Source organism: Dipodomys spectabilis, unplaced genomic scaffold, assembly GCF_019054845.1.
Source record: "Dipodomys spectabilis isolate Male_0828 unplaced genomic scaffold, ASM1905484v1 ptg000480l, whole genome shotgun sequence".
NCBI classification, from domain to species: domain Eukaryota; kingdom Metazoa; phylum Chordata; class Mammalia; order Rodentia; family Heteromyidae; genus Dipodomys; species Dipodomys spectabilis.
The window spans coordinates 2,250,332-2,277,935 of NW_024871157.1; the positions used below are offsets into that span (position 1 = coordinate 2,250,332).

At 45.5% G+C, this 27,604-nt stretch overlaps 2 protein-coding genes across 3 annotated transcripts; one reads left to right on the forward strand and one right to left on the reverse strand.

Annotated features, from left to right (window-relative positions):
• Positions 1 to 968: 968 nt before the first annotated feature.
• Vps29 (VPS29 retromer complex component) lies at positions 969 to 9,585 on the reverse strand. 2 transcript variants are annotated; one of them, XM_042669082.1, is made up of 5 exons: positions 9,518 to 9,582; positions 7,670 to 7,681; positions 3,968 to 4,159; positions 2,499 to 2,734; positions 969 to 1,439 (listed from the first exon to the last, which is right to left on the reverse strand). In XM_042669082.1, the coding sequence occupies exons 1-5, from the start codon at positions 9,518 to 9,520 to the stop codon at positions 1,322 to 1,324; spliced, it is 561 nt and encodes a 186-aa protein (XP_042525016.1). In that variant the 5' UTR covers positions 9,521 to 9,582; the 3' UTR covers positions 969 to 1,321. The 2 variants fall into 2 exon arrangements, with proteins under 2 accessions (XP_042525016.1, XP_042525017.1); XM_042669083.1 differs by lacking the exon at positions 7,670 to 7,681 and having other exon boundaries at positions 9,518 to 9,585.
• Positions 9,586 to 9,810: 225 nt separating this feature from the next.
• Rad9b (RAD9 checkpoint clamp component B) lies at positions 9,811 to 26,540 on the forward strand. The gene is made up of 11 exons (XM_042669014.1): positions 9,811 to 9,931; positions 10,990 to 11,060; positions 14,518 to 14,667; positions 14,841 to 14,955; positions 17,461 to 17,560; positions 18,835 to 18,941; positions 19,992 to 20,098; positions 20,480 to 20,544; positions 21,958 to 22,080; positions 24,230 to 24,440; positions 25,409 to 26,540. Exons 1-11 carry the CDS (start codon positions 9,895 to 9,897, stop codon positions 25,430 to 25,432), a joined length of 1,110 nt encoding a protein of 369 aa, XP_042524948.1. The 5' UTR covers positions 9,811 to 9,894; the 3' UTR covers positions 25,433 to 26,540.
• The last annotated feature ends 1,064 nt before the right edge of the window (positions 26,541 to 27,604 follow it).

Below are 27,604 nucleotides of genomic sequence, written 5' to 3' on the forward strand. Positions count from 1 at the left end.
AGTTGGGGGCTGGGAAGATGGCTCAGTGGTAGAGTGCGTGCCTTGCATGCATTAGGCCCTCAATTCAATTCCTCAGCACCACACAGGCAGAAAAAGCCGGAAGTGGGGCTGAGGCTCAAGTGATAGAGCGCTAATCTACAGCTAAAAAGCTAAGGGACAGCGCTCAGGCCCAGAGTTCAGGCCCCATGACTGGAAAAAAAAAAAAAACTGATACAGTTGGGAATGGTTCTAACGAAGGATTTTGGGTTTTTTTGGGTCATTTGTGGGGCTTAAACTCAGGGCCTGGGCACTGTCTCTGAGCTTTTTTGCTCAAGGCTAGCTTTGTACTACTTTAAGCCACAGCACCACTTCCAGTTTTCTGGTAGTTGGAGATAAGCTTCAAAGGGGCTGGAAATATGGCTCAGTGGTAGAGTGCTTACCTAAGATGCATGAAGCCCTGGGTTCAAGTCCTCAGTACCACATACACAGAAAAAGCCGGAAGTGACTCTGTGGCTCAAGTGGTAGAGTGCTAGCCTTGAGCAAAAGATTAAGGACAGTACCCAGGCCCTGAGTTTAAACCCCTGGCAAAAAAAAAAAAAAAGTTTCACAGATTTTCCTGCCCAGGCTGGCTTTGAATGAGATCCTCACATCTCAGCCTCCTGAGTAGCTGCGATGCCAACTGTGAGCCACCAGCGCCTGGCTAATGAGAGGATTCCTTACACTACCTGTTCAATCTAGTATGCTTCCTTTATAACTTTAGTGGGTTTTTTTTTTGAACCTTGAAAAATAGGAGCAGCAACAGTTTGAAGAGCCACTGCTGTAATATGGGAATATGAAACATCGCTTAGGAAGGAAGATGGGAGTCCAACAGTATTACCAATGCAGAGAAAGCTGAGTGAGCCTCGCACCTGCCTCTCCACTGTCAGTGTCACGCAGTGTCACTGGGTCTCTTGTGTTTTAAAATTAAACAGTCTATCAAGAAAGTATTCATGAAAAGTAAACATTTATTACTGGAGAAGAGAAAAATGTACACAGAAAGTCTATATTCTTTCTGTTCATGCACTGGTTGTAAAATAAGGTCCAAATGCCAACTTTGAAGATATTTACAAGAATAACTTTTTCTTAACACACAACCATTTACTGTAAGGTGGACTTTTTAAAATAGAAAGTCTATACTGCAAACTAACTACAGTTTCTAAGAAGATTAGAGGAAGTAGTAACAGAAGATGTATTACATTTTACTGCTAAATATAAAAGGGATACAGTTATGTGATTCTTAAATGTTTAATTGCTTGATTTGAACAGGGTAATAGGGTAATGAAAAAATCAAGACAGACTAGTTTTAAGATTTTTTGTATTCAATTCTTTCTACTTTCACGTCATCTCCAATTAGCTGATAGACATATGTGACCACTGTGGAAGCCTGGATGTCCATCAACACAAACGATGGAATAATATTTCTGGAAGGAAAGACATAGTATCAGTGTTTTGTACTAAATAGCAATAGAACTATAAACCTCAATTTAACTTGAATTCAAGAAGAAATGTTGATGGTTGCTTGCATGTTTAAAAAGAACAAGTACCAGTGAGTGGTTCAAGCCTATAATCCTAGCTTCTTGGGAGCAAGAGATGGGGGATCAAGGTTTGAGGCCAGCCCAGGTATAAAAGTTAGTGAGACTCCATCTCACCAATGGCTGGGTCACATGCCTGTCAACCCAGCTGCAAAGCATGATGATGCTATGCGTCGGTATGAGGCTGTGGTCCCTGGTGATGGCGGGGAGGGCAAGTAGGAGTTCAGCCCAGGCCAGCCCAAGCATAGCAGGAAACCACACCTTGAAAATAACCAATGCAAATGGACTGGAACTTGGTTCTAGCAGAGCACCCGCCTAGCCAAGCAAGGCCCCGAGTTCAATCCCCAACATGTCCAAAAAACAACAAAACAATTACAATTACCAAAAGAATTATTTGTTGTTGTTGTTGTTGCCGGTTGTGGGGCTTGAACTAGGCCTGGGTGCTGTCCCTCAGCTCTTCAATTCAAGGCTAGCACTCTACCACTTGAACCACAGCGCCACTTCCGGCTTTTTCTGCTTATGTGGTGCTGAGGAATTGAACCCAGGACCTCATGCATGCAAGGCAAGCACTCGTACCCCTGAGCCACCTTCCCAGCCCAACCAAAAGAATTATTTTAAAGGTGGCTTTTAAAAAATGTTTTGGTGTGTGTCTATGTGTGTGTGTGTGTTGGTACCAGGGCTTGAACTCAGGGCCTCGCTTTCTTGCTCGGCTTTCTTGGTTACAGCTGGCACTCTATCACTTGCACCATACCTTGAACTCTCCTTTTGCTGGTTAATTGGAAATGGTCTCTTGCAGACTTTTCTGATATTGCTAGCTTTGAACTAAGATCCTCCAGATCTCAGCCTCTCCAGTAGCTAGGATTATAGATGAGAGCCACCAGCACCTGGCTACATTTCTTTTATAAACTATCACATAGGCAACTGTTAATTTTACAGCACACTACTTACGTTTCCAAGGCATTATATGCCCCAGTGGCAGAACCTGGGTTAATGTAGAATTTATTTTCATGCTCAAATGCTTCAAATTTGTGAGTGTGTCCTGAGATAAGAATGTCCACATCGAACTGCCTCTGCAGCAGGGCCAGGCTGGCCATGTCTCCCCACGGAATGACCTGATGTCCGTGGATCAAACCGATTTTGAACTGTCCCACAGTCACAACTTTCTGTTCCGGGTAATTCAGATTCTAATGTAAGAAACAGACACCAAGAAATATTTTAGAACTAATAATGTTAAGAAGTTGTTTAAATATTCAAACTCATTCAGATGTCTTAAAAGAGTACCTCATAACACGCTCATTTATAAATCTTTGATTTCTTCTCTTTCTCAAAGACTAGGCTTACAACAATTTATTCAGTGTAAACTGGACTTTACCTTCCCTTTAGTAGGTATATTTTTATAGGTTATAGATTCTTTCGGGGCATGGGTTAGAGAATATTCCCCTAAACTTAGGGATTTCTTACCTATAATCTAGAGAGTTCATGGGCTGGGAAGGTGGCTCAGTGGTAGAGCGCTTGCCTTGCATGCATGAGGCACCACATAAGAAAGCCGGAAGTGGCGCTGTGACTCAAGTGGTAGAGCGCTAGCCTTGAGCTGAAGAGCTGAGAGACAGCGCCCAGGCCCAGAGTTCAAGCCCCACGACCGGACCCAAAAAAAAAAAAAACAAAAACAAAAAAAAATAATCTAGAGAGTTCAGATTGTGCCCCGGTCTTTGATAACCAGGCTCCCCATTTTATGGCTGCCACTTGACATCCAGTGAGTGGCCAAACTAAGGTCCAAACTCTGGTGGCACGGCTTCAGGGTTCATAAATACAGTGAATTAAATTAAGCCTAACTCTTGCTAATTAAGTTGTCTTTACCCAACACAGACATGACCACAGTGTAAGTGAGAGAGAGAGAGAGAGAGAGAGAGAGAGAGAGAGAGAGAGAGAGAGAGAGAGAGAGTGTGTGTGTGTGTGTGTCCGTCCTTTGGTTTGGTATACAGAAACCCAAGCGCACCAAAAGTTAAAAAGAAATGATGAAAAGCTAAAATTCTGAATCCCAATACAAGCCCGTCTAGTCTTTGGGCCTTAGATCTAGGGAATTTTTTTTAGATCTCTTCCCCTTGCTGTTAAGAGATTGTTCCTTTCTCCCTGCTTTGTCCTACTTTACTAAATAAACCTTTGATATTCTTCAAAAATACCAACATTTTCTTCTCTCTCTGTGGTGCTGGAGGCCTTGTGCTCTATCACTGAGATATATCCCCAGGCCTTTAGAAAACTTTTTCAAAGAGAGAACAAAATGAAAACAGAAAAAGACCTTAGCAGTTGGTAGACTTTGGCCTAAAGGATAAAGTCTGTATACATAAGAATCAGGAAAGGGGAAATGGGAAAGGAGAAGGGAGAAGGGGGTGGGGGTGGGGGTACAGGAGACACATCACCTCATCGAAGTCTCCCCTCACGATATGGACATCACCAGCCAGAGTCTTGAGATAGTCATAACTCTCTTTGGTGCAAAGGTTTCCAGTGCAGAGAATGTGCTGTATCTTCCCGGGTACCAGGAGTTTTTTGAACTTAGCCGGCAAACTGTTACACCGGTGTGGGATATGCAGATCTCCTAACACCAACACCAACTTTGAAGTGGCAAGGTGAAATAAGGCATAGCATTAAACATGATGTCAAACCAACCGTCCCCCATGATTCCCTAAAATTCTAAGAGATACCTTCCAGAACCCAGAAGTGATCAAACAGTTCCTTTCATTACCATTTAAACAAATACATAATGTGCTCTGTTCCAAATCAGTCTTATTTTGGATATAAATAGTTGAACATGCTCGATAATCATTCTATCAACCAAGAATAGAATCAAGCATTCTAAACTGATTTAGAGATCTAGAAATTATACTGAAAAAAAAAACAAAATCATAAAATGAAAAGTATAGTACTGAACCCTATGGAAGCTGGCTTTTTTGAAGGCTGAAATGTAAATTCCTATTTCTGCCGTTGCAAAGCTTACATAATTGTAAAAAATGTTATTAAGGAGAATCACTAAACATGCAGTGAAAAAAAGTCAATTCTGCAATGTTTGCTTACTAGACTAACAACTATTGGGAGAACAATAGCCACAATTACCATTTTTTTACTTCAAATGATTAACCATACACTAAAGGGCTTTAAAAGCCTATGTTAGCCGGGTGACGGTGGCTCATGCCTGTAACCTAGGCACTCAGGAGGCTGAGATCTGAGGATCGTGGTTGAAAGCCAGCCCACACAGGAAAGACCATGAAACTCTTATCTCCAATAAACCACCAGAAAACCGGAAGTGGCACTGTACATCAAGTAGTAGAGCGCTAGCCTTGAGCTGAAGAGCTGAGGGACAGCGCCCAGGCCCAGAGTTCAAGCCCCACGACCGACAAAAAAAAAAAAAAAAAAGCCTATGTGTTAGTTTCAATAGATAAATATGAGCTTTTGGATTATAATCTTTGATCAGAAAGCCCCATCTTTTTTTTTTTTTTTTTTTTTGGTCTGCCAGTCCTGGGACTTGAATTCTAGGCCTGGGTGCTGTCCCTCAGCTCTTCAGCTCAAGGTGAACGCTCTACCACTTGAGCCACAGTGCCACTTGGATTTTTGGTGGCTTATTGGAGATAAGAAAGAGTCTCATGGACTTTTCTGCCTGGGCTGGCTTTGAACTGTGATCCTCAGATCTCAGCCTCCTGAATAGAATTACAGGTATGAGCCACTAGCACCTGGCTCATTGGTATTTTTATTACCTGGATTAAACTACCTATATTCCCTCAATAGTTCAGAGTTATAAAATAACATTTTCACAATCTTTATGTATATTAAAACATTCAAACTGGTAGAGCGCTAGCCTTGAGCTGAAGAGCTGAGTGACAGCGCCCAGGCCCAGAGTTCAGGCCCCACAACCGGACCCCCGCCCCCCCCAAAAAAAGAAGTCTTCATTAAAGCATTCAAACAAAAAAGAAAAGTCAGCTAAATAAGTGATGTGTCCCGCAAGAGGAAGTTCAGCATGACTACACAAAATCAGCTCAAATATAAAGAATCCAAAAAAAAACTTTAGGATTTTACAAATAACAAATTTAACAGAATAAAGTTAAAAGAGCCATTTAAAAATAATATCTGGTCTCCAAAGGGCAGCAGAATTAACTTGTTCATGCTCTCAGTACCTGCATTTTATACAGGATTTTTCCCATACAGACATACCACTCCTGAACAAACATGCTATTTAACTGCTTTAAAGACATGATTTTAATATTAAACATCTAATAGGGCCAAGTGTCATTGGCTCACACGTGTAATTCTAGCTACTCAGGAGGCTGCGATCCAGATGATTGCAGTTCAAGGCCAGCCTGGCAGTGTGTAAGAGCCTATCTCTAAAATAATCAGCTAAGGGCTGGGAAGGTGGCTCAGTGGTAGAGTGCTCAAGGCTCTGGGTTCGTTTCTTCAGCACCACATAAACAGAAAAGGACGGAAGTGGGCACTGTGGCTCAAGTGGGAGAGTGCTAGCCTTGAGCTGAAGAGCTCAGAGACAGAACCCAGGCCCAGAGTTCAAGCTTCACAACCGACCAAAAAAAAATACTTTTGCCACTACAGGGCTGGAGGTATAACCTAATGTAATGGTTAGTGCTTACATACTAAACACAAGAACCTGCGTTCAAATCTCGGCCCTGTAAAAAAAAAAAAAAGCTCAAAATAATTCTACCACTAGGCTTTGTAAAATAATATTCACCAAAAATGATATAGATAAAATTAAAGCAATTGCTAAAATAAAGCTCAAGTTATTTGGCAACAAAAATAAAAACTGCAAAGAAAAACTTTATCAGGACACAATAACTGATGTAACATGAAGTTACAAATTGGTACACTTTTTTTAATCTATACAAGAGCAGTTTCAATGGATAATTCTTCAAAAATATATTGACTGTTCAGTGCAGATATCAGTAGGCAAGACATCTGTAAAACTAAAAACCACTATGAAGTATACATGTTCAGTGGTGATAGAAAAGTACCTTGGGGGACTGGGAAGGTGGCTCAGTGGTAGAGTGCTTGCCTTGCATGCCTGAGGCCCTGGGTTTGATTCCCCAGCACCACATAAGCAAAAAGAAAAAAGCCAGAAGTGGCGCTGTGGCTCAAGTGGTAGGGCTCTAGCCTTGAGCTGAGAGCTGAGGGACAGCGCCCAGGCCCAGAGTTCAGGCCCCATGACCGGACCCAAAAAAAAAAAAAAAAAGTACCTTGGTGGGCTGGGAAGTTGGCTCAGTGGTAGAGTGCTTGCCTCGCATGCATGAGGCCCTGGGTTCGATTCCTGAGCACCACACAAGCAGAAAAAAGCCAGAAGTGGCGCTGTGGCTCAAGTGGTAGGGCTCTAGCCTTGAGCTGAGAGCTGAGGGACAGCGCCCAGGCCCAGAGTTCAAGCCCTACCACCGACCAAAAAAAAAAAAAAAAAAAGTACCTTGGCATACAAAGAGCAATCTTCACTCTACAGAGATTCTCTTCAGATATGGATTGAAGTGCAGTTATTGTGGAAAGCTGGCATTTGAGAAAAAGGTAAAAATAGATTTCTGCATTGAAAAGAGTCCCAAGTACATGGAAGGGTATATATCTATAAGAGGTTGAGAATATTTGGGACTAAAAATGAACGAGCCATTCCATTGGGATGTTTCAAAGAGAACACCAGTGATGCATGGCATTTAATAACTGATTACCTAAATTCTACCAAGTACCATGCACTAACCCCAAGTGTACCCAGGGCTTCTGAAACCTGTAGTCGTAACTGTGAAAGACCACAGAAATCACTTCACATGAATTAAAGGTGTTGGTAGGGAAGAATCTTCTGATTTCCTTTTAGTGATCAAGATTTTAAGGGAGCTAGTGTGACACAGCATAAATTAAGGAATCTCCTTGCCCAAACTGCACACATTGATCTATAAGGTTAGACACAGATTACAGAGTCCTTTAAGACAGCAAAAGATGCTAGGGATGGCAGTCTTGTTAAATTCGTATTAATAAATAAATCAAATGAAGCGTGGGAATTTCTTATTTGCTAGCTCTTGAAGGGAAGAGAACCTAGGCAGTCATCAGCCACCCAACACCATTGTTAGTAGCAGGGAAGAGGAGAAACTTACTCTGTGCCCAGCCTTAGTGGAATGCAGAAGTTGATTGCAGACAGGGGAATGAAAAAAAAAAGGGGAGTGAAATATGACCAATGTTAAAAGAAAGCAACAAAAAGAAACAAAGACCCATACCAAATGAAGATGCCAAAAATTGTTAAATAATTTGAATGTTATGAAAGAAAATGTTAAAAAAAATCAGCTCTGCTCAAAACAGATAAACAAAAAGAAGCATTTACTGTATTTTTAAAAGACCACACCAACACAGTTTTTATAAATTTGTTTTGTCAATCTTCGATTTTCCTAATCTTGCCCTCCACACCGACGTCCCTTTTTTGGGGGGTAGGGGGTAAGGCCCTACCTACCACTTGAGCCAAAGCTCCACTTGCAGCTTTCTTGGTGAATTGGAAGTAACTGTCTCATGGACTTTCCTGCCAGGACTGGCTTCTAATCATGATGCTCAGATCCCACTCTCCTGAGTAAGGATTACAGGCATGAGCCACTGGCATTCACCTGTCTCTTTTGTTTCCCATTCTGCTTAGATTATTTCTAAGATTATATAAAGTAATACTTATAAGACAATTTGAAAAATTCCTCAGGAATATTTCAAAGGCTAATATTTTCTTTTCATTTTGGGGGTAGGTCTAATAATTATCCAAGTATGCTGATTTTAATACATTTGTGTTCAAAGTTCTAGTACTGAAAAACTAAATTATTTTTTTGTAGAAAATGTAATATAGTACCATGAATTCAATATCAAGTGTTGAAAATACCTAGTATAGACAAATAGGTGATAAATACTAACAAATTCAATAGGCTAACACCTTTCCCGCATCTACATGCGCTTGCCCTAGACTATGGACACTATAAAATGTTGAATGTCTCCTTTGCCAAAAAAAAAAAAGGCTAATGCTAAAATTGTGCCAAGTGTCCTTTCACGTGAGAAGTGACGCTAAACCGCCCTCCCGCCCGCCCCAGCCTCCACAAACCACTTCGGACCCAGGAACGTGCAATCACGGCCTGTAACGGCTCCGTCTCCCTTCGGATTTCGTGTGTCAACATGACCATACCACAGATTACATGTCCGGAAGCAAAGGCCCAAGCAGGAGTGAAGATAAAGGGAGAATTCCACGACCACGACACGGGCCCCCGAAGAGCAGCGTGAGGGGCGCCTAGGAGCAGCTGGATCCCGCGGTGAGAACCGCCCCCCGCAGGAGCCCGGGGGAGGCTGGGGGCAAGGTGACGAGCTGCTGAGGAGCGCTCCGAAGCCACCCCCGCCGCCCGCGCCGGGCCCGCGCCTCGCCGGGATGTGAGGCGCCCCGGGGAGACGGCGCCCGCCGGCGGGGAGCGCCCGCGCCCTCCCGCCTTCCCGCCCGGACGCCGGCCGCCGCCGCGGGGTGGGGGGGGGGGCGCCGACAACTACCGCGGCCCGACGCGCGGGGGGCGCCTTATGCGGGACAGACGCAGGGAAGCGTCTGGAAGCCGAGGGGGCCGCTCGGGGCCGGGGCCCAGAGGCCTTCCCAGCTCGGCGCGCGCATCTTGTGACCCGAAGAGCAGCTGAGGGGAGCCGGGGCGGGGGGGGGGGGGGGGGGCTCCGACGACGCCGGGACCTGCGGGCGGGACCCCGCCTGCGCCGGCACCCGGGGCGCCGGCTCCCGGGCTCGGGCGAGGCCGCCGCGCCCAGACGTGGCCACGCCTCTTTCCTAGCCCCACTCGGAGGCCTGCACCAGGCCGGCGCCTCTGCCAGGCCCGCCAGCGCCTCGGGCCTCGCCCGACCTCTTCTCCTGAGTCTCCCCGCGGAGCCCGACACCGCAGCACCGCGGCCGAGCGCCGGGCCCCCGCCACCGAAGCGGCCGCGCTCACCATCCTGTCACGCCGCTCCGCTCGCTCACCGCCAGCACCGCAGCCCTCTTCCCCTGACTTCCCGGTCCCGCCCCCCCCACCGCGACCAATGAGAAGCGAGGTGGTCAGGAGAACTCTACGGGGGCCCGCCCCCTCGTCTCACGACCAATGACAAGGGAGGTCTGCAAGCGAATTCTACGGAGGACCGCCCACCCCCGTAACGACCAATGAGAAGAAGAAGAATTCTACGGAGGCCCTCCTAGGCCCTTTCGAGCCGGCTGCGCCTTGGAAAGCTCTAGAAGGGGAGTGGAGCGATTGCCTAGCTCGAAAGGAGCGGGCCACATCCGGGTATCGGAGTGCGTGCTCGCCGCGCGGCCTGCAGTGTAGCGCCGGCGGCCATGCTGAAGTGCACGATGAACGGCGGTCAGCTGAAAGGTGCTTCTCGCGTAGAAGGGGGAAAGCCTGAAGTCCACGAAGCGGTTCCGGCTTGAGGCCGCGCGCCCCGGGCCCCGCCGGCGCCGCAGCCCGAGCACGAGGCCCAAGTCCTTCTGTGTTATTTACGTAGATTTGTTGTTGCTGTTTGTCGGTTGTGGGGCTTGAACGCGGCTGTCCTGGCTCCGTTGCTCAAGGCGAGCGCTCTGCCACAGGAGCCACAGCTCTACTTCCGGCTTTGGGGTGATCCGTGGAAGAAAAGAGTCTCACCGACTTTCCTGCCTGGGCTGGCTTCGAACCATGATCCTCAGATCTCAGCCTCCTGAGTAGCTGGGATGACAGGCGTGAGCCACCAGCGCATTGTAGTTCTTAAAGCAATGTGACATTAGTGTATACTGCTATGTAATGTATAATTACATGTGTGTATATATCAGTTGAACAAATGCCAGATATAGTCACTTGCTTTTTGGTTTGACAAAAATCAACACATTCTATTAGTTAACAGGAAGTTGTGCTAATGTGTCTGGGTAGACTGCCAGACACATTAGCTACATATAGCAAGTCAACTCCCCTCATGGTCTTGCATTTAGCTTTATAGTTGTCCTAGTAGAACTTGACACAGCGTAAATTGAGGTCATCATGGTTAACCTGAGCATACTGGATGCTAAAGAGAAGCCAAATGTTATAGTTTATAGGGTTCAGGGTGAATGGTAGAATCATACTGAACCTGTGTATGCATTTCAAAAATAGGTAGTAAAGTTTGGGTAGAACAGATGTCAGCAATTTCCCAAATAACCACTTGCTGGATGATGAGCTGTAGTATCTACAATCCTAAAAACTCCTCCATTTCCTTTTTCAGGAATTTGACCCAAGGACAGAGACAAATGGTTCAATTGAAGAGTCAAGAGAAAATACCATTAAATTGACCCAGTTTTTTTCTAAATTATAAAATCAGCTGTAGTTTTCAGAGATTACAGTTCATCCCAGTTTTCTTTACCAATGTATCTTGTGTTCTGCATGCTGAGAAAAACCATAAGCAGCACTTTCTTTTTTCTCCATAGTCTTTGGGAAGACAATCCAAGCCCTAGCACGGCTGAGTAACGAGCTGTGGCTTGACCCATCCAAACAAGGTGTAAGTAAAAGCATCAAGCTATAGGCATTGTGTTAAAGCAAGAAGTGATGTTGAGGCCAGACACCTGTGGCTCACACCTGTAATCCTAGCTACTCAGGAGGCTGAGATCTGAGGATCGCACTTCAAAGTCAGCCCAGGCAGGAAAAGCTGTGAGACTCTCTTTTTTTTTTTTTTTTGGTTGGTCGTGGGGCTTGAACATTGGGCTTGGGCTCTGTCCCTCAGCTTTTCAGCTCAAGGCAAGCACTCTACCGATTGAGCCACAGCGCCATTTCCAGTTTTCTGAGTGGTTTATTGGAGATAAGAGTATCACGAACTTTCCTGCCCAGGCTGGCTTTGAACCGTGATCCTCAGATCTCAGCCTCCTGAGTAGCTAGGATTACAGGTGTGAGCCACTGGCACCTGGCCTGTGAGACTCTTATCTCCAATAAACCACTAGAAAACTGGAAGTGGTGCTGTGGCTCAAGTGGTAGAGTGCTAGCCTTGAGCAAAAGGAGCTTAGGGATAGTGCTTGGACCAAGAGTTTAAGACCCAAGGCCAGAATAAAAGAAAAATTTAGGGAGAATCCACATAAAAGTCTCCGTTTTTGCTTCTGTTTAAAAAAATCAAAAGACCTGACAATTCTGGGCTTTTGTTTTGTTTTGTGCCAATCCCTAGGTTTGAACTCAGAGCCTGGGATCTATCCTTAAGCTTCTTTTTTTTTTTTAAGGCTGGTGCGCTACCACTTGAACCACAGCTCCACTTTTGGCTTTTTGATAATTTATTGGAGAGAAGAATCTCAAGGACTTTCCTGCACTGGCTGGCTTCAAACCAAGATCCTCATGTCTCAGCTAGGTTGAGTAGCTAGGTTTATAGGTGTGAGCCACTCTGGGTTTGTCTCAAGGAATTAGTTGGTTGGAACTAAGTAATGCTTTCTTACCTTAGAGAAGGTGTGAGACCTAAGTTGGCTATAACTCCTTTGTTTGTGTGTATGGTACTGGGGTTTGGGTTTGAACTTAGGACCTTGGGCTTGATGTTCAGGTGCTCTACTGGTGAGCTACACCTCAACACCATTTATTTTTTCTTTGTTGGTGCTGAGGTTTGAAGTCAGGGACTGGATGCAATCCTTAAGCTTTTCCTTTCAAGACTATGGGCTGGGAATGTGGTTTAGTGGTGGAGTGCTTGCTTAGCATGCATGAAGACCTGGGTTCCATTCCTCACTGCCACAGAAACACAAAAAGCCAGAATTGGTGCTTTGGCTCAAGTGATAGAGCACTAGCCTTGAGCAAAAGCAGCTCAGGTACAGTGCCCAGGCCCAGAGTTCAAGCCCCAGGACTGGCAAAAAAAAAAAAAAAGCAAATGATCAAATGATCTCCCCTTAAGACAAGTGCTCTACCACTTTGAGCCACAGCACCACTTCCAGTTGTCTGGGTTAACTGAAGACAAGAGTCTCCTAGGCTTTCTTGTCCTGGCTGGCTTTGTTTTTTGTTTTTAGTTTTTTGTTTGTTTTTTGTTGTTTTGTCGGTTGTAGGGCCTGAACTCTGGGCCCGGGTGCTGTCCCTCAGCTCTTCAGCTAAAGGCTCTACCACTTGAGCCGTAGTGCCACTTCTGGCTTTTCTGCTTATGTGGTGCTGAGGAATCAAACCCAGGGCCTCATATATGCAAGCACTCTACCACTGAGCCACCTTCCCAGCCCTCCTGGCTGGCTTTGAACCGTGATCCTCAGATCTCTGCCTCCTAAGTAGCTAGGATTACAGGTGTGAGTCACCAGCACAGTCTCAGCACCTTTTTTTTTTTTCTTTTTGGTCAGTCGTGGGGCTTGAACTCTGGGCCTGGGCACTGTCCCTCAGCTCTTCAGCTCAAGGTGAGCGCTCTACCACTTGAGCCACAGCGCCACTTCCATTTTCTGGTGGTTCATTGGAGGTAAGAGTCTAATGGACTTTCCTGCCTGAGCTGGCTCTGAACCTTGATCCTCAGATCTCAGCCTCCTGAGTAGCTATGATTATAGGCATGTGCCCAGTTCAGCACCCTTTTTGACACTGGTTAGTTTGAAGTAGGTTCCCCCTGCTCAGGCCTGCACCTGGACCACAGTTCTCCTATTCTCTGTTTTCCATCATAGCTGGGCTGACAGGTATGTGTCATCATGCCAGATTTTTATTTTTTTTGGCGGGGGGGGGGGGGGGGGGTCTGGTCGTCGGTCCTGAACTCTGGGCCTGGGCGCTGACCCTCAGCTCTTCAGCTCAAGGCTAGCTCAAGGCTACTACTTGAGCGACAGTGCCACTTCCGGCTTTTTTCTTTTTGCTTATATGGTGCTGAGGAATTGAACCCAGGGCCTCAGGCATGCAAGGCAAGCGCTCTACCACTGAGCCACCTTCCCAGCCCCGCCAGCTTTTTTTTTGAGATGAAACGTAGCAAAGTTTTTTCACCTGAGCTGCCTGAAACTTTGATCCTTTCAATCACATCTTTCTATTAGCTAAGTCATCATGACCCCTAGCTACTGGTTGGGGTCTTGCATGCTCAGGCTGGCCTTTTAACTATGATCCTCTTGATCTCAGCCTCCCGATTAGCTAGTGTGAGCTACAGTGTCCAGTGTGATTCCCTTTTCTAGTGCCTTCTGCCACTACATGTGTTAAAGTTAAGGCCCCAGTGGTGCTGTGGCTCAAGCAATCGATCACTCGCCTTGAGCTGAAAAGCACAGGGACAGCACCTAAGCCCAGAGTTCAAGCCCCACGACTGACCAAAAAAAATTTTTTAAAAAGTTAAGGCCCCTTTAGGAATTATAATTTTACATGTTCACCATGTAAAATTTTAGATGGAATATATATTCAATATAATATGTATATGTAAATGTGTAAATACACACTGTGTGGTACAGTCCATAGCTAACGGTTTATGCTTCTTTTTTTTTTTTTTTTGCCTGTCCTGGGTCTTGAACTCAGGGCCTGGGCACTGTCCCTGAGCTTTTCTTGCTCAAGGCTAGCACTCTACCACTTGAGCCACAGCGCCACTTCCAGCTTTTTCTGTTTATGTGGTACTGAGGAATTTAACCCAGGGTTTCATGCATGCTAGGTAAGCACTCTACCACTGAGCCACAGTGCCACTTCCCGTTTTCTGGTGGTTCATTGGAGATAACTTTCCTGCCTGGGCTGGCTTTGAACTGCGATCCTCAGATCTCAGCCTCCTTAGTAGCTAGGATTACAGGTGTGAGCCACCACACCCATCTGGAATTTAAATTTGTTGTTACTGCCAGTCCTGGGGCTTGAATTCAGGGCCTGGGCACTGTCCCTGAACTTCTTTAGCTCAAGGCTACCACTTGTGCCACAGCACCACTTCTAGCCTTTTCTGTGTATGTGGTACTGAGGAATGGAACCCAGGGATTCATGCATGCTAGGCAAGCACTCGACCACTAAGCCACCTTCGCAGCCTTACATAATGGAACTTGAAGTTGGTTTTGTTCCAAACAGCTCACTTATTTTTCCAGCTCGTGCTGCGATCTATTAATTCTTCTTGTTCAGCCTATGGATATGCCCTCTTCTCACCTGTGTTTTTTGAACAATATCAATGGTCAACGTCAGGGACAATGAATCATGATGACATTCCACTGACTTTAAATTTCAAGTTCACAATGCAGGTAAATCTTCATGTTTTTCTTTCATACATGACAAAAATCCATCTGCTCAACACTACACATTGGCATGCAGATCCCTCAGCTCATTTATGAATACACATAACCAAGTTGGGTTTAAGAAGATAAGCAGCTATATCAGGTACCTGTTTAATAGTTGTCATGTGTTTCTTTTACAGTCTCTTCTGCCCATCTTTAAATGTCTGAATTTCCTTGAGAGGAATGTTGAGAAGTGCAAAATGTTCACAAAATCTGGGAAGTGCAGATTTATTATTCAGCTCTTCTGCAAGCACAGTAGGTATAACTGAATGGTTTAAAATGCTGTTTCTGCCGGGTGCCAGTGGCTCACGCCTATAATCCTAGCTACTCAGGAGGTTGAGATCCGAGGATCTCGGTTCAAAGCCAGCCCAGGCAGGAAAGTCCCTAAGACTCTTCAATAAACCACCAGAAAACCGGAAGTGGTGCTGTGGCTTAAGTGTTAGAGCACTCACCTTTTGCTGAAGAGGTGAGGGACAGCGCCCAGGCCCAGAGTTCAAACCCCATGACCAACAAAAAATAAAAGGGCTGGGAAGGTGGCTCAGTGGTAGAGCATTTGCCTTGCATGCATGAGGCCCTGGGTTCGATTCCTCAGCACCACATAAGCAAAAAAAAGAAAAAAGCCAGAAGTGGTGCTGTGGCTCAAGTGGTAGAGCGCTAGCCTTGAGCTGAAGAGCTGAGGGACAGCGCCCAGGCCCAGAGTTCAGGCACTATGACCGGACCCCCCCCCAAAAAAAAATAAAAATAAAATGTTGTTTCTTCTGAACTGGTTTTAGTTTGAGAATATTGAAACTTACTCTCAAGACCTCTGCTGTAGCATCATTGCTTGGGCGAGTAAAGGTATTCCCTTGTCTATCCCTGTTCCTGTATGATGATTGGTATTAGGCATTTCTTTTTATTTTTTTAATTAAAAAAAAAACAAGGAAACAAACAAAAGATGCCTCATAATGTTACAATTTATATATTTTTTCTTCCCCAGCTGTTCTGGGTTTTGAGCTCCAGGTCTTGGGCTTCCTGGGCAGAAATTCTACCTATTGAGCCACATCTTCAACATTTTTGCTATCTATCTATCATCTATCTATCTATCTATCTATCTATCTATCTATCTATCTATCTAGGATAGGGCCTCAGTGCTCCATCCTCTGCTTATACCATCTAAGAAGCTAGGATGACAGGTGTGTATCCCCAGAGTTATCTAATATTTCTTAATTTTATCTTAAGCTTATCTTTGTGGTAATTGTTTGGTCCTGGGACTTGAACTCAGGACCTGGGTGCTGTTCCTGAGTAATAAGAATCTCATAGATTTTCCTTCCCAGGCTGGCTTTGAACCACAATCCTCAGATCAACCTCCTGAGTAGCTAGGATTACAGGCATAAGCCACCAGCACCTAGCTCTTAATAACATTATCTCAGGGCTGGGAAGTTGGCTCAGTGGTAAAGCGCTTGCCTTGCATGCTCGAGGCCCTGGGTTCTATTCCTCAGCACCACATAAGCAAAAAGAAAAAAGCTGGAAGTGGCGCTGTGGCTCAAGTGGTAGAGCGCTAGTCTTGAGCTGAAGAGCTGAGGGACAGTGCCCAAGCCCAGAGTTCAGGCCCCATGACCGGACCAAAAAAAAAAAAAAAAAGAAAAGAAACATTATCTCAGTATGCATTTTTATCCTGATTTTTTTGCCTATAAATATCAATGATTTAACATATTTCTCCTTCCAATGATTTAACATATTTCTCGTTCATATAACAGCAAAATCACACGCTGTTAGTCTTGAAAAGTCACTATGTCTCACTGTGGTTTTAGCTTCTAAGACTTAGTTTCTCCCCATCCTGCACAACATGGTGAGGGGCAGAGAATGATTATAGGATGCAGGCTACAATTTGTGGCACATTGTAGACTGAGCATGCCTAATTTGAAAATCCAAAAGATGACAAAATGTGATTTCCAAATCAGGGGTGTTCCACTTGTAAGGTCTGTGCAAATGCCAAAGAACTCCCAAATCTGAAATATTCAGGTTCTGAGCATTTGGGGGAGTACTTGGGTACTTAGCATGTTTTCGTACCTCACCAAGGGAAAAAAATTCACAGGCCAGATGTGAGGGTCTAACTCTGAAAGTCCTGCACAAAAAGGTACTATGGTTGGAGGGTGGTGGAGCCTTGGTAGTGAGTGGCACTGGTTTACAATGTCAAAGCCCACCTATCTAAAGGAATTCCAGTTTAGTGTGGTCAAGCTGCATGGCATGTCACCTTGTGACCACTAGGGGACGATAGCATACTTCATTAAAGAGTGCTGCTTCAAACTAGTTCTTTGCCACACAATAAATGTTACTTATTGTTTTAAGTTGCCTAAAACAACAACAACTAGCTTACATTACTTATACAGAGGAGGATTTCTTTTTTTATTTTTTCTGGTTGGTCATGGGGTTTGACCTTTGGGTCTGCGTGCTGTTCCTGAGCTTTTCCACTCCGGTAGCACTCTACAACTTTGAACCACACACCAATTCTGATTTTCCAGTGGTTAATTGGAGATAAGAGTCTCATGGATTTTCCTGCCTGGGCTGGCTTTGAACCAAGATCCTCAGATCTCAGCCTCCTAAGTAGCTAGGATGACAGGTGGGAGCCACTGGCACCCGGCTCAGAGGAGGATTTCGTTGTTACACTTTCACACGTGTACAACATGTTCCAATTATTGTTTTAACTTGGCTGTGAAACTTAAAGACTTAAAATCTATTTTGCCTTTACAATAGTTAAAAGGATGCTTTATTTTTTTTAAGGTATTAAAAAAACCCATAACCTGCGCTTTGAAGAAAGCCGGCCTATCCAAGTTCTTCTCGAAAAGAACATGTGTACTAATATACTAGTGATTCAGCCAAGGTAATCAGTTTCCAGTGTTTTTTCCCTTTTTCTGAATATAGTGTGGTTACAGAGGGACGAATTAATGCCCTAGAGCTTTTCAATCAGTTATAACTTGTTATTTTTAAATTATTGTGTTTTGTTTTTTGTCAGTAGTGGGGCTTAAACTCTCTTGGGACCTGAGTGCTGTCCTTGGGCTCTTCAGCTCAAGGCTAGCGCTCTACCACTTGAGCCACAGCACCACTTCCAGTTTTCTGGTGGTTAATTCTCCTAACTAATGCCTTCCTCCCCAGTTGCTGGGCTTACAGGAGTGTGCTGTCATGCCTAGCCCCTAAAGCTTTTTGTAACACTAAAACTTGACTTAGAGAGATATCACTTTAAGGAAACCTTGAGTAAGATAATAGTAGATAATAACTGCCTAAAGGTAGTGATAATATAATGGCCAAGAAAGCTCTAAAAATATCCCACCTTCAGCTTTCTATATTCCCTTCTAGCCACAGAGGAAAACCTTGACCGTAAATTACTACCTCATACTTCACATTTAGCCAGATGCCAGTGGTTCATACCTGTAATCCTAGCTACTCAGGAGGCTAAGATCTGGGGATCTTTGTGCAAAGCCAGCAGTGGCAGCAAAGTCCATGAGACTCCTGTCTCCAGGTAACTACCAAAAAAAATAAGCTAGAATGGTGCCTTGGCTCAAGTGGTAGAATGCTAGCCCTGAGAGAAAACCCAGCTCAGGGATAGCACCCAGTTCCCGGGGTCAAGACCCATGACTGACAAAAAAATAAAGGAGAAAGAGCTAAGTACGGCCCTTTAGTAATAATCCTTATTTAGCTGTGTGTTCCTGGCTCAAGGTCTCGGGAGGCGGAGGACAGTGCCAGCACCGTGCGCCTCACCTGACCACTCCCCTGGGGCCTTCACAGAATCCACTTCTGAGCTCCAAATGGAGCTGCGCCTGTGGGGTGCCTGTGTGTCTCACAGATGGCAGCTGATGATCTGAGCAAAGAGGAAGAGAAAGGAAACACGAGTCTCCCAGCTGCAAACCTGTTTCACACTCCAGCCTTCTGACTTAGAAGTGAACCCTTAGAGCCAGCCCACGCTGGAGGAGGAGGAGGCGATGGGACATGAATACAAGGAGGTGGGGATGTCGGGGAGGCCATGCTATAGCCACCACATACAGTTCTAGAAATGGACTTCAAAGGATCTTCCTACCTCAGCCTTCCTAGTGCTGGTATTACAGGCCTGCATCACCATGCTCAGCCAACAATGCTAATAGAGTTCACTGTACTTTACAGATTACTGGCTGAGACGGTTGTTCTTTTCCCATCAAATCTAGAGGAAGTTACCCTCGCTGTCACATCAGTGGATTTTTGCCTCAGGAGTTCTAATGAGCAAGCCACAGGTAAGGATAATATGTGTGTCCTGGTGTGCTGGGGTCATTGCTAGCCACACAGCACACAGCGTATTGTAGTATCATTCCTGCCTAAGAAGCAGGAAGACGTGAAAAGATTAGAAAAAGCTCTAAGAGATCCAGGAATTTTAACACAAATAGTAACATAATTTGTAATTCAATATTTGGTTTTGAATTTTAGGTTTTTAAATGAAGGAAATGATGACTAAGGAAAATATACTTTGTTAAGGTTGCAATGTCTGGGCTAGGAAGGTGGCTCAGTGGTAGAGTGCTTGTCTTGCATGCATGAGGCCCTAGGTTCAATACCTCTGCACCACATAAGCAGAAAAAGTAGGAAGTGGTGCTGTGGCTCAAGTGGTAGGATGCTAGCCTTGAGCTGAAGAGCTGAGGGACAGTGCCCAGGCCCAGAGTTCAGGCCTCACGACCAACAACAACAACAAAAATTTAAAAAGTTGTCATGTTCGTCTCTTATCTTCTGCTGTCCTCTGTGTTTAGCAGAAAGGAGAACCGAGTGCCCAGCAGTCCATGCGTGCAAATACACCACGTGACCACATTTAGCACTCACTGTCTTCTTAGCCCTCCAACTCCATCCTCCTCCCAGCCCAGCTTCCAATCCTGATGTTAAACTTCCAGCACTGCTATATTTTATTTGTCACAGCAAAGAGGAGGGGACACAGACATGGACCTCCACCTTCTCAGTGAATCTGTGGCTACTGTGGTTATATTCTTATATTAAAACTTAATATTTTTAGGACAGCCGGGCGCCAGTGACTCACGCCTATAATCCTAGCTATTCAAGAGGCTGAGATCTGAGGATCATGGTTCAAAGCCAGCCCAGGCAGGAAAATCCGTGAGACTCTTTATCTCCAATAAACTACTAGAAAACCAGAAGTGGTACTGTGGCTCAAGCAGTAGAGCATTCACCTTGAACTGAAGAGCACAGGGACAGAGCCCAAGCTCAGAGTTCAAGCCCCACAACCAACCAAAAAAAAAAAAGACTTTTAGGACTAAATTTTTTTATTTTCCTCTAACATTAAACAGACATGAACAGTTCCGTGCGCAGCTCGATGTGTGTGGACAGAGACGAGTTTGACTTCTTTCAGATTGGACTAGATACTGAAGTAACGTTTTGTCTCAAAGATTTGAAGGTAAGAAAATATTTGTGTGAAATTCAAATTTAAAATTTCACTGATTTTTTTTTCCTGTCAGTCATGGTACTTGAACTCAGGGCCTGTGCTTTCCTACTATGAGCCACAGTTCCACTTCCAGTTTTTGAGTGGTTAATTGGAAATAAGAGTCTTACAAGGTCCCCGCTGCTCCTATGACTGTGTTTGTGTAAATATATAAATAAATGCATTTGTTCATTTGGGGAAAAAAAAAAAGAGGCCTACAAGGAATTTCTTCCGGGGAAGGCTTCAAACTGTGATCCTCAGATCTCAGCCTCCTGAGTAGCTAGGATTATAAGCACCAGTGCCTGGTAGTAATATTTTTGGGAAAAAATTTCAACTTTTCTTATTTCCTTCCTTCAGGGCTTCCTGACACTCTGTGAAGCTGTGCGTGGTCCCGTCGCCATACATTTTGATTTTCCTGGGAAGTAGGTCTTAGGAACTGATTATTTCTTTTGTTTCATATAGGTAACAATCCTCTGGATCAAAATTAATTTTTAAAACATCTCAGGAATTTCTTACTCATTTTTGTGCTAGAGTCCTGAGGTGTTGGTACTGTCCCTGAGGTTTGTGCTCAAGGTTAGGCTTTACTACTTGAGCCACAGCTCCACTTCTTGCTTTTTCTTTTTGCTTGGTCCTGGGGTTTGAATTCAGGGCCTAGGCAGTTCCTGAGCCTCTCTGTGCTCAAGACTAGCACTCTACCACTTGACCTACAGCGCCACTTCAGCCTTTTTCCAAGTAGTTCATTGGAGATAAGAATCTCGTGGACTTTCCTGTCTAGGCTGGCTTTGAACTGTGATCCTCAGATCTCAGCCTCCTGAATAGCTGGAATTACAGGGGAGAGCCGCCAGTACCTGGCCATATCCTGTTTTTTTTTTTTGTTTGTTTGTTTTTTGATGCTCAGAGATAAAAGAGTCTCACAGGACTCTTCTGCCTGGGCTGGCTTTGAACAGCAATCCTCAGATCTCAGCCTCCTGAATAGCTAGGATCACAAGCATAAGCCACTGGTATCTGGCAGTATTTTCTTTTCCCAGTCCTGGGGCTTGAACTTAGGGGCCTAGGCACTGTCCTCCAAGCTCCCTTTGCTTAAGGCTAGCGTTCTACCACTTGAACCATAGTGCCACTTCCAGCTTTTTCGTTTTTTCTTCCTTTTTATGTATCAGTTTTGGAGGCTGAACTTTGGGCCTGGGTGCTGTCCCTCAGCTCTTCAGCTAAAGGCTAGCGCCCTACCACTTGAGCCACAGCACCACTTCTGGCTTTTTTCTGCGTATGTGGTACTGAGGAATTGAACCCAGAGCCTCATGCATGTGAGGCAAACACTCTACCACTGAGCCAGTTTCCCAGCCAGGAATGTTCTGAACTTTACTAATAATACTCAAAATTGTGGAAGATGACTTTTAGTGGGGGGGGGGGGTTAGTGCTGGGGTTTTAAGTCAGGACCTCACACTTGACAGGCAAGAGGTGTACCATTTGATTCATACTCCCCAGCCCAAGATAACATTTTTATGTGTGTTTGCTGGCCCTGGGGCTTGAACTCAGGGCCTGGGCTCTTTTGCTCAAAGCTAGTGCTCTAACACTTGTGCCACAACTGTACTTCTGGCTTTTTGGTGGTTAATTGGAGTTAAGAGTCTCATAGACTTTCTTGCCCAGGCTGGTTTTTAAACATGATCCTCAGATCTCAGCCTCCTGAGTAGCTAGGTTTTAGGCTTGAGCCACCAGCACCAGGCAGAAACATATACTTGTATTGTTTCTTTTTACTCCAGAATTATTTATCATTTTATACTGTGTTTCAAATGTCCATCAGAAAATAAATACCATTTTTACTGACTTTGTCCCTTTAGGCCAGTGGCACTAAGTATTAATGATATGCTATGCGAAGCTCACTTCTACTTGGCTACCTTGGCTGATGACCCAAGCAGACCGCCCTCCCCTCTGTCCCTGTGCCTGCCCCAGGAAGGAGAAAGGTGAGGCTCCATTCCTCTATGTGATTGGCTGAAAGAGCTGCATGGCCTTTACTTAGAAAACAACTGAGGAGGCTAGGAATGTAGCCTAGCGGTAGAGTGCTTGCCTAGCATGCATGAAGCCCTGTGTTCGATTCCTTAGTATCACATAAACAGAAAAAGGCAGAAGTGGTGCTGTGGCTCAAGTGGTAAAGTACTAGCCCCGAGCAAAAGCTCAGGGACAGTGCCCAGGCCCTGAGTTCAAGCTCCAGGACTGGCACAAAAAAAAAAAGAAAAAGAAAACAACTGAGGAAGGAGCATTACCTGAGAATCTGAAGAGCAGCTGGGAGGCTGAACCATAGCATGGGAGACTTTCTCATCTGATCAGAATTGAACAGGATGGTCTCATGTATCTTCATTATCACTCAAAACACATGTCCTGTTGGCTTTTAAGGGTGGTAAAGGATTAGCTGTCCCAGAAAGCATATTCACTCCTGTGCCCCCTTCTCACAGGGGGGAGGGGATGGGGGGAAGAGTAGGGAGTGCTGTGCAGATGCCCGGCTTCTCTCTCCTATTCTTTTCCTTTGTAACTGTTTTTGGGGAGGCATGCTTCGTTGTAAGCTAATTTCAAAGTTACAGAAAATACAGAAAATCTAAGCCGGGCAATAGTGACTTACACCTGTAAATCCTAGCTACTCAGGGGATCATGGTTCTAAGCCAGCCCAGGCAGGAAAGTCCCTGAGCCTTTTTTTTTTTTTTTTTTTGGGTCCGGTCGTGGGGCCTGAACTCTGGGCCTGGGCACTATCCCTCAGCTCTTCAGCTCAAGGCTAGTGCTCTACCACTTGAGCTACAGCGCCACTTCTGGCTTTTCTTTTTGCTTATGTGGTGCTGAGGAATCGAACCCAGGGCCTCATGCATGCAAGGTCAGCGCTTTACCACCGAGCCATCTTCCCAGCCCCTCCCTGAGACTCTTATCTGCAATAAACCACCAGAAAACGGGAGGTTCTGCTGTGACTCAAGCCATGGAGCGCTCACCTTGAGCTGAAGAGCACAGAGATAGCACCCAAGCCCAGAGTTCAAGCGCCACGACTGACAAAAAAAAAAAAAAGAAAGAAAATACAGAAAAAGTACAAAAAAAAAAAAAAAAAGCACCTTCTCGAGACAGCCACTATTAACATTTTGGCTCACTGAATTTTTTTTTTTTTTGGGTCCGGTCTTGGGGCCTGAACTGTGGGCCTGGGCACTGTCCCTCAGCTCTTCAGCTCAAGGCTAGCGCTCTACCACTTGAGCCACAGCGCCACTTCCGGCTTTTTTCTTATGTGGTGCTGAGGAATAGAACCCAGGGCCTCGAGCATGCAAGGCAAGTGCTCTACCACTGAGCCACCTTCCCAGCCCCTCACTGAATTTTCATTCAGACTTTGTTTGCATATACATATGCCTATGCATACTCATGACGTGTGTGTGTGTGTCTGTGTGTGTGTGTGTGTTGCAGTGCTGGAGATGGAAGCTAGGGCCTTGCACATGCTAGCCAATTCCTCTATCACTGAGTTAAACCTTCAGTCCTGTATATTTATATTTTAAACAACATCATATGTCTTTTGTATCCTTTTTCCTCCCACAAAGTACATTATGGACATGTTTGTATTATCCATTATGACTCAGAAACATGGGTTTTCATTACCTCAAAAATTATATCATAGCCGGGCGCTGGTGGCTCACGCCTGTAATCCTAGCTACTCAGGAGGCTGAGATCTGAGGATCGCGGTTCAAAGCCAGCCCGGGCAGGAGAGACCGTGAGACTCCTATCTCCAATAAACCACCAGAAAACCGGAAGTGGCGCTGTAGCTCAAGTGGTAGAGCGCTCGCCTTGAGCTGAAGAGCTGAGGGACAGCGCCCAGGCCTAGAGTTCAAGCCCCACGACCGACAAAAAAAAAAAAAAAAAAAAAATTATATCATATACATGGCTAGTGGTTTATTTTTTTCTTATTCAGTCCTGTTACCGCATTATTACACTATCTCCTATAACTGGGTTATTTTATTGAAAGATTCAAAAATAATCACAGACATGAATTGTAATTTTCAACAAGCAGCTCTGTTGTTTGGATGCATGTCCTAAGTTAGGATGTCACGTGTCTCCACCGGTAGTAATAACCACTCTCTCACTGACCCTCAGGTCCAGTCCAGCACGGGCAAGGCTGACCCTGGGTCAGAGTAGAAGCAGCCAGGCTGCAGAGAGCATCTCAAGGAAAATTTCACGGAAAAGGCTGTGTCCCGCTGAGTCTCCCCCGGAGAGTGGTGCCCAGGAAAACCACAGCAGTCCTCTGAAGAAGAGAGCACCCAGTGAGGAGCACCCAGACAGGGAATCCAGCCCAGTGTTCAGGAGGGTAAGAGAAATACTGACATGACCCGTCAGGGTGGAGCGTTTTCCACCCCCATCACCCCAGTGTCCTGACCACTCATTTGTTTGTTTTTCTTGGCCATGAGGACTGGAGCCAGAGCCTCTAGCAATTAAGCATGTGTCTACCACTGACAGCCCCTTTCTGAGTTCCCAGTCCTTCTACTTGCTAGGCCAGCATTAACCTGAGCCACACCTCCAGCACTGGTTTTTGCTGTTTTGTTTCTTGGCCAGTCCTGGGACTTGAACTCTGGGCCTGGGCACTGTCCTTGAGTTTCGTTTGCTCAAGGGTAGCACTCTGCTACTTGAGCCACAGTGCCACAGGAAAGTCCATGAGACTCTTATCTCCAATAAACCACCAGAAAACCAGAAGTGGCGCTGTGGCTCAAGTGGTAGAACGCTCGCCTTGAGCTGAAGAGCTGAAGGACAGTGGCCAGGCCCAGAGTTCAAGCCCCATGGCCAACAACAAAGAGCACATGATTATTTCCTGGGGGATGGGAGGATGTGGCTCTATGGTATAACATTTGCCTGCCATGCACAAGGCCCTGGGTACCCACCCCAGGGCCACATTTACACACAAAAATAGTTATTTCATTGAAGAAAAGTCAGAAAACACAAATAGTAAGAGATGAACAATTACTTCACAAATTCCTCTATGGTTAACTCTTCCACATGGACATTCACACATACATTTTTTTCAGTTCTGGGGATGGAACCCAGGACCTTTGTGTCCACCACAGACCTGCACAACCCACCCCAACCATAAGATAAATTTAGACTTACTTGTCAATAGCACAAGCAAATCTCACACACCATCACCCAGCTTGCCCACAGGTCCGCATCGTAGACCTGCTGCATCTCCTCAAACCTGGGCCATTTGTTTTCTGAGTCTTCTCCCTCCCTCTATTGTGCCATGGTGTCTGAATTTGGGCTTTTCTGATGTTTCCTCACGGTTAGGTCTCGACCGAGCATTTGGGATGAGAACAAAACGTGCTGATGTTGACGACTGGTGATGTGGCTGCCAACTTTCCCTGCAGAAGTGACTTGTTTGCTCCCAGCAGCTGCTGAGCCTCTGGGAGAGGCTTCAGGACTCAGTGTGCCCCACTTTGCCCCACTTCTCTGCCTAATGACTTAGCATCCACGGATGCTGTCATTATCATGCCACCACATGCCAAGAGCTGATTTTTGTTACGTGCTGCTGTTTATTAGGTGAACCTCCACTTTAAGACTGCTCTTCTCTACCATTTGCTTCTCATTTGGCTATTTCTGTCACATGCTCTTGGCTGACGTTTTATTCTACAGACTGGATTTGTCTACACTGCCGCGGAGCTGGCCGCTCCGACCACAGTACTCTGAGCACTTGCTTCTCCTTCCTTTGGAGTCTTATGTATTCAGTCCGTGCTCACTTTGCCGATTTCTGGTGAGGCAGAACATCTGGATGTCCCCCACCCACCCCCTACAGCCAGATGTCACCTACACCCAGTCCTTCCTGAGCGAGCTTTCACTTCAGAACAAACAGTGCAGTTCTTTCTCCCTCTGGTTTTCTTCCATGTTCTTTGGAGCAGTTTCTTCCAATCAACAAGAACACACCAATCACTCTTCCCATAGTCTGGCAGTAGCAAAGGACAGTGACCGGAACACTAGTGACATCTAACCTTTAGCAGGGTTGAGGCCGCCCACGAGGAAGCTCGAGTTGCACCACTGGCAGCCTGAAGGAAGAAGGCCATTGTCCCGTACAATGGCGGAATCTAGAGAACACTGCTCAAGAGGCTTAAGTTTTCGGTGCAGAACAAAGCACATCATACTTCTTCGTTGTGTAGCAGGCAGGTCTCCGGAGGTGATGTGGAAGGCGACAGGGTTCCCTGTCCAGCACTGCAGGGACGTGTGCTTTCTGCGCAGGCGCCAGGCGCAGCATACACTCAGTATCTGCCATACTTGCTGGGAGCACTCAGGTTTTGCTGCTTTCAGAATTGGCAAAAACTTAGCCCATTTTTCCTCACGTGATGACATGACTTTTTAATGCATTGTTTTGAGACTTTAAAATAACCCTGGAATTGGGAAAAAGGATCAAGAATAAAATATAACTACCTTTGAAGTTACTGTAAAGTTCTTTCCTGACCTTCAATTGTTCTTCTGTTTGGGTTTTTTTTTTTTTAACTGTATTTCTTTTTTTTTTTTTGTCTTTTCTTTTTTGGTACTTTTTGGATCAAACCCAGGACGTTGCACTTGCTAGGCAAGCGCTTTGCCACTGAGCTACATCCCAGCCCTTCAATTGTTCTTCTATCATTATGACTTCTATTCTGAAGTTGGATATAGAAAGTATCCAGAGAAAATGCCAATACTTCTGTGTTTGCTGGCACAGAGCAGCCTCCACTTGAGGGAGACAAGAGTCTCAGTTCTTTGCTTCTTTAATAAAGGGCCGGCTCTGGTGGCTCTCACCTGTAATCGTAGCTACTTAGGAGGCTGAGATCTGAGGATTGCAGTTCAAAGCCAGCCCAGGCAGGAAAGCCCATGAGACTCTTAACTATAATTAACCACCAGAAAACCAGAAGTGGTGCTGTGGCTCAAGTGATAAAGCACTCATCTTGAGCCGAAGAGTTGAGGGACAGCACCCAGGCCCAGAGTTTAAGCCCCACAACTGGGGGAAGGGGGGGGTGAGGGGGGGAAAGAGCTATAGCCAGGCACCAGTAGCTTTTGCTGTAATCCTACCTAAGAGGCTGAGATCTGAGGATCAGTGTGAAGCCAGCCCGGGCAGGAAAATACGACTTTTTTTTTTTTTTGGTCGGTTGTGGGGCTTGAACTCTGGGCCTGGGCGCTGTCCCTCAGCTCTACAGCTCAAAGCTAGCACTCTACCACTTGAGCTACAGTGCCACTTCCAGTTTTCTGGTGGTTTATTGGAGATAAGAGTGTCACGGACTTTCCTGCTCTGGCTGGCTTTGAACCGCGATCCTCAGATCTCAGCCTCCTGAGTAGCTAGGATTACAGGCATGAGCCACCAGCACCTGGCGAAAATAAGATTCTTATCTCCAATAAATACCAAAAAAGTTGAAATCAGGGTTGTGGCTCAAGTGGTAGAGAGCTACTTTGAGCAAAAAAAGCTCAGTGCCTAAGCCCTGAGTTCAAGCCAGTACGAGCAAAAACAACAAAAACAAA

What these genes read in the sequence shown, in the direction of transcription:
- Vps29 (XM_042669082.1), bottom strand. An exon ending in TGAGGGGAGACTTCGATGAG is followed by an intron (nt 2,735 to 3,967) that starts GTGATGTGTCTC and finishes TTCTTACATTAG; the next exon opens with AATCTGAATTACCCGGAACA. An exon ending in GCATATAATGCCTTGGAAAC is followed by an intron (nt 1,440 to 2,498) that starts GTAAGTAGTGTG and finishes CTTTCCTTCCAG; the next exon opens with AAATATTATTCCATCGTTTG.
- Rad9b (XM_042669014.1), top strand. Translation starts at nt 9,895, where the DNA reads ATGCTGAAGTGCACGATGAACGGCGGTCAGCTGAAAG. An exon ending in TTCTAATGAGCAAGCCACAG is followed by an intron (nt 18,942 to 19,991) that starts GTAAGGATAATA and finishes AACATTAAACAG; the next exon opens with ACATGAACAGTTCCGTGCGC. An exon ending in CATTTTGATTTTCCTGGGAA is followed by an intron (nt 20,545 to 21,957) that starts GTAGGTCTTAGG and finishes TTGTCCCTTTAG; the next exon opens with GCCAGTGGCACTAAGTATTA.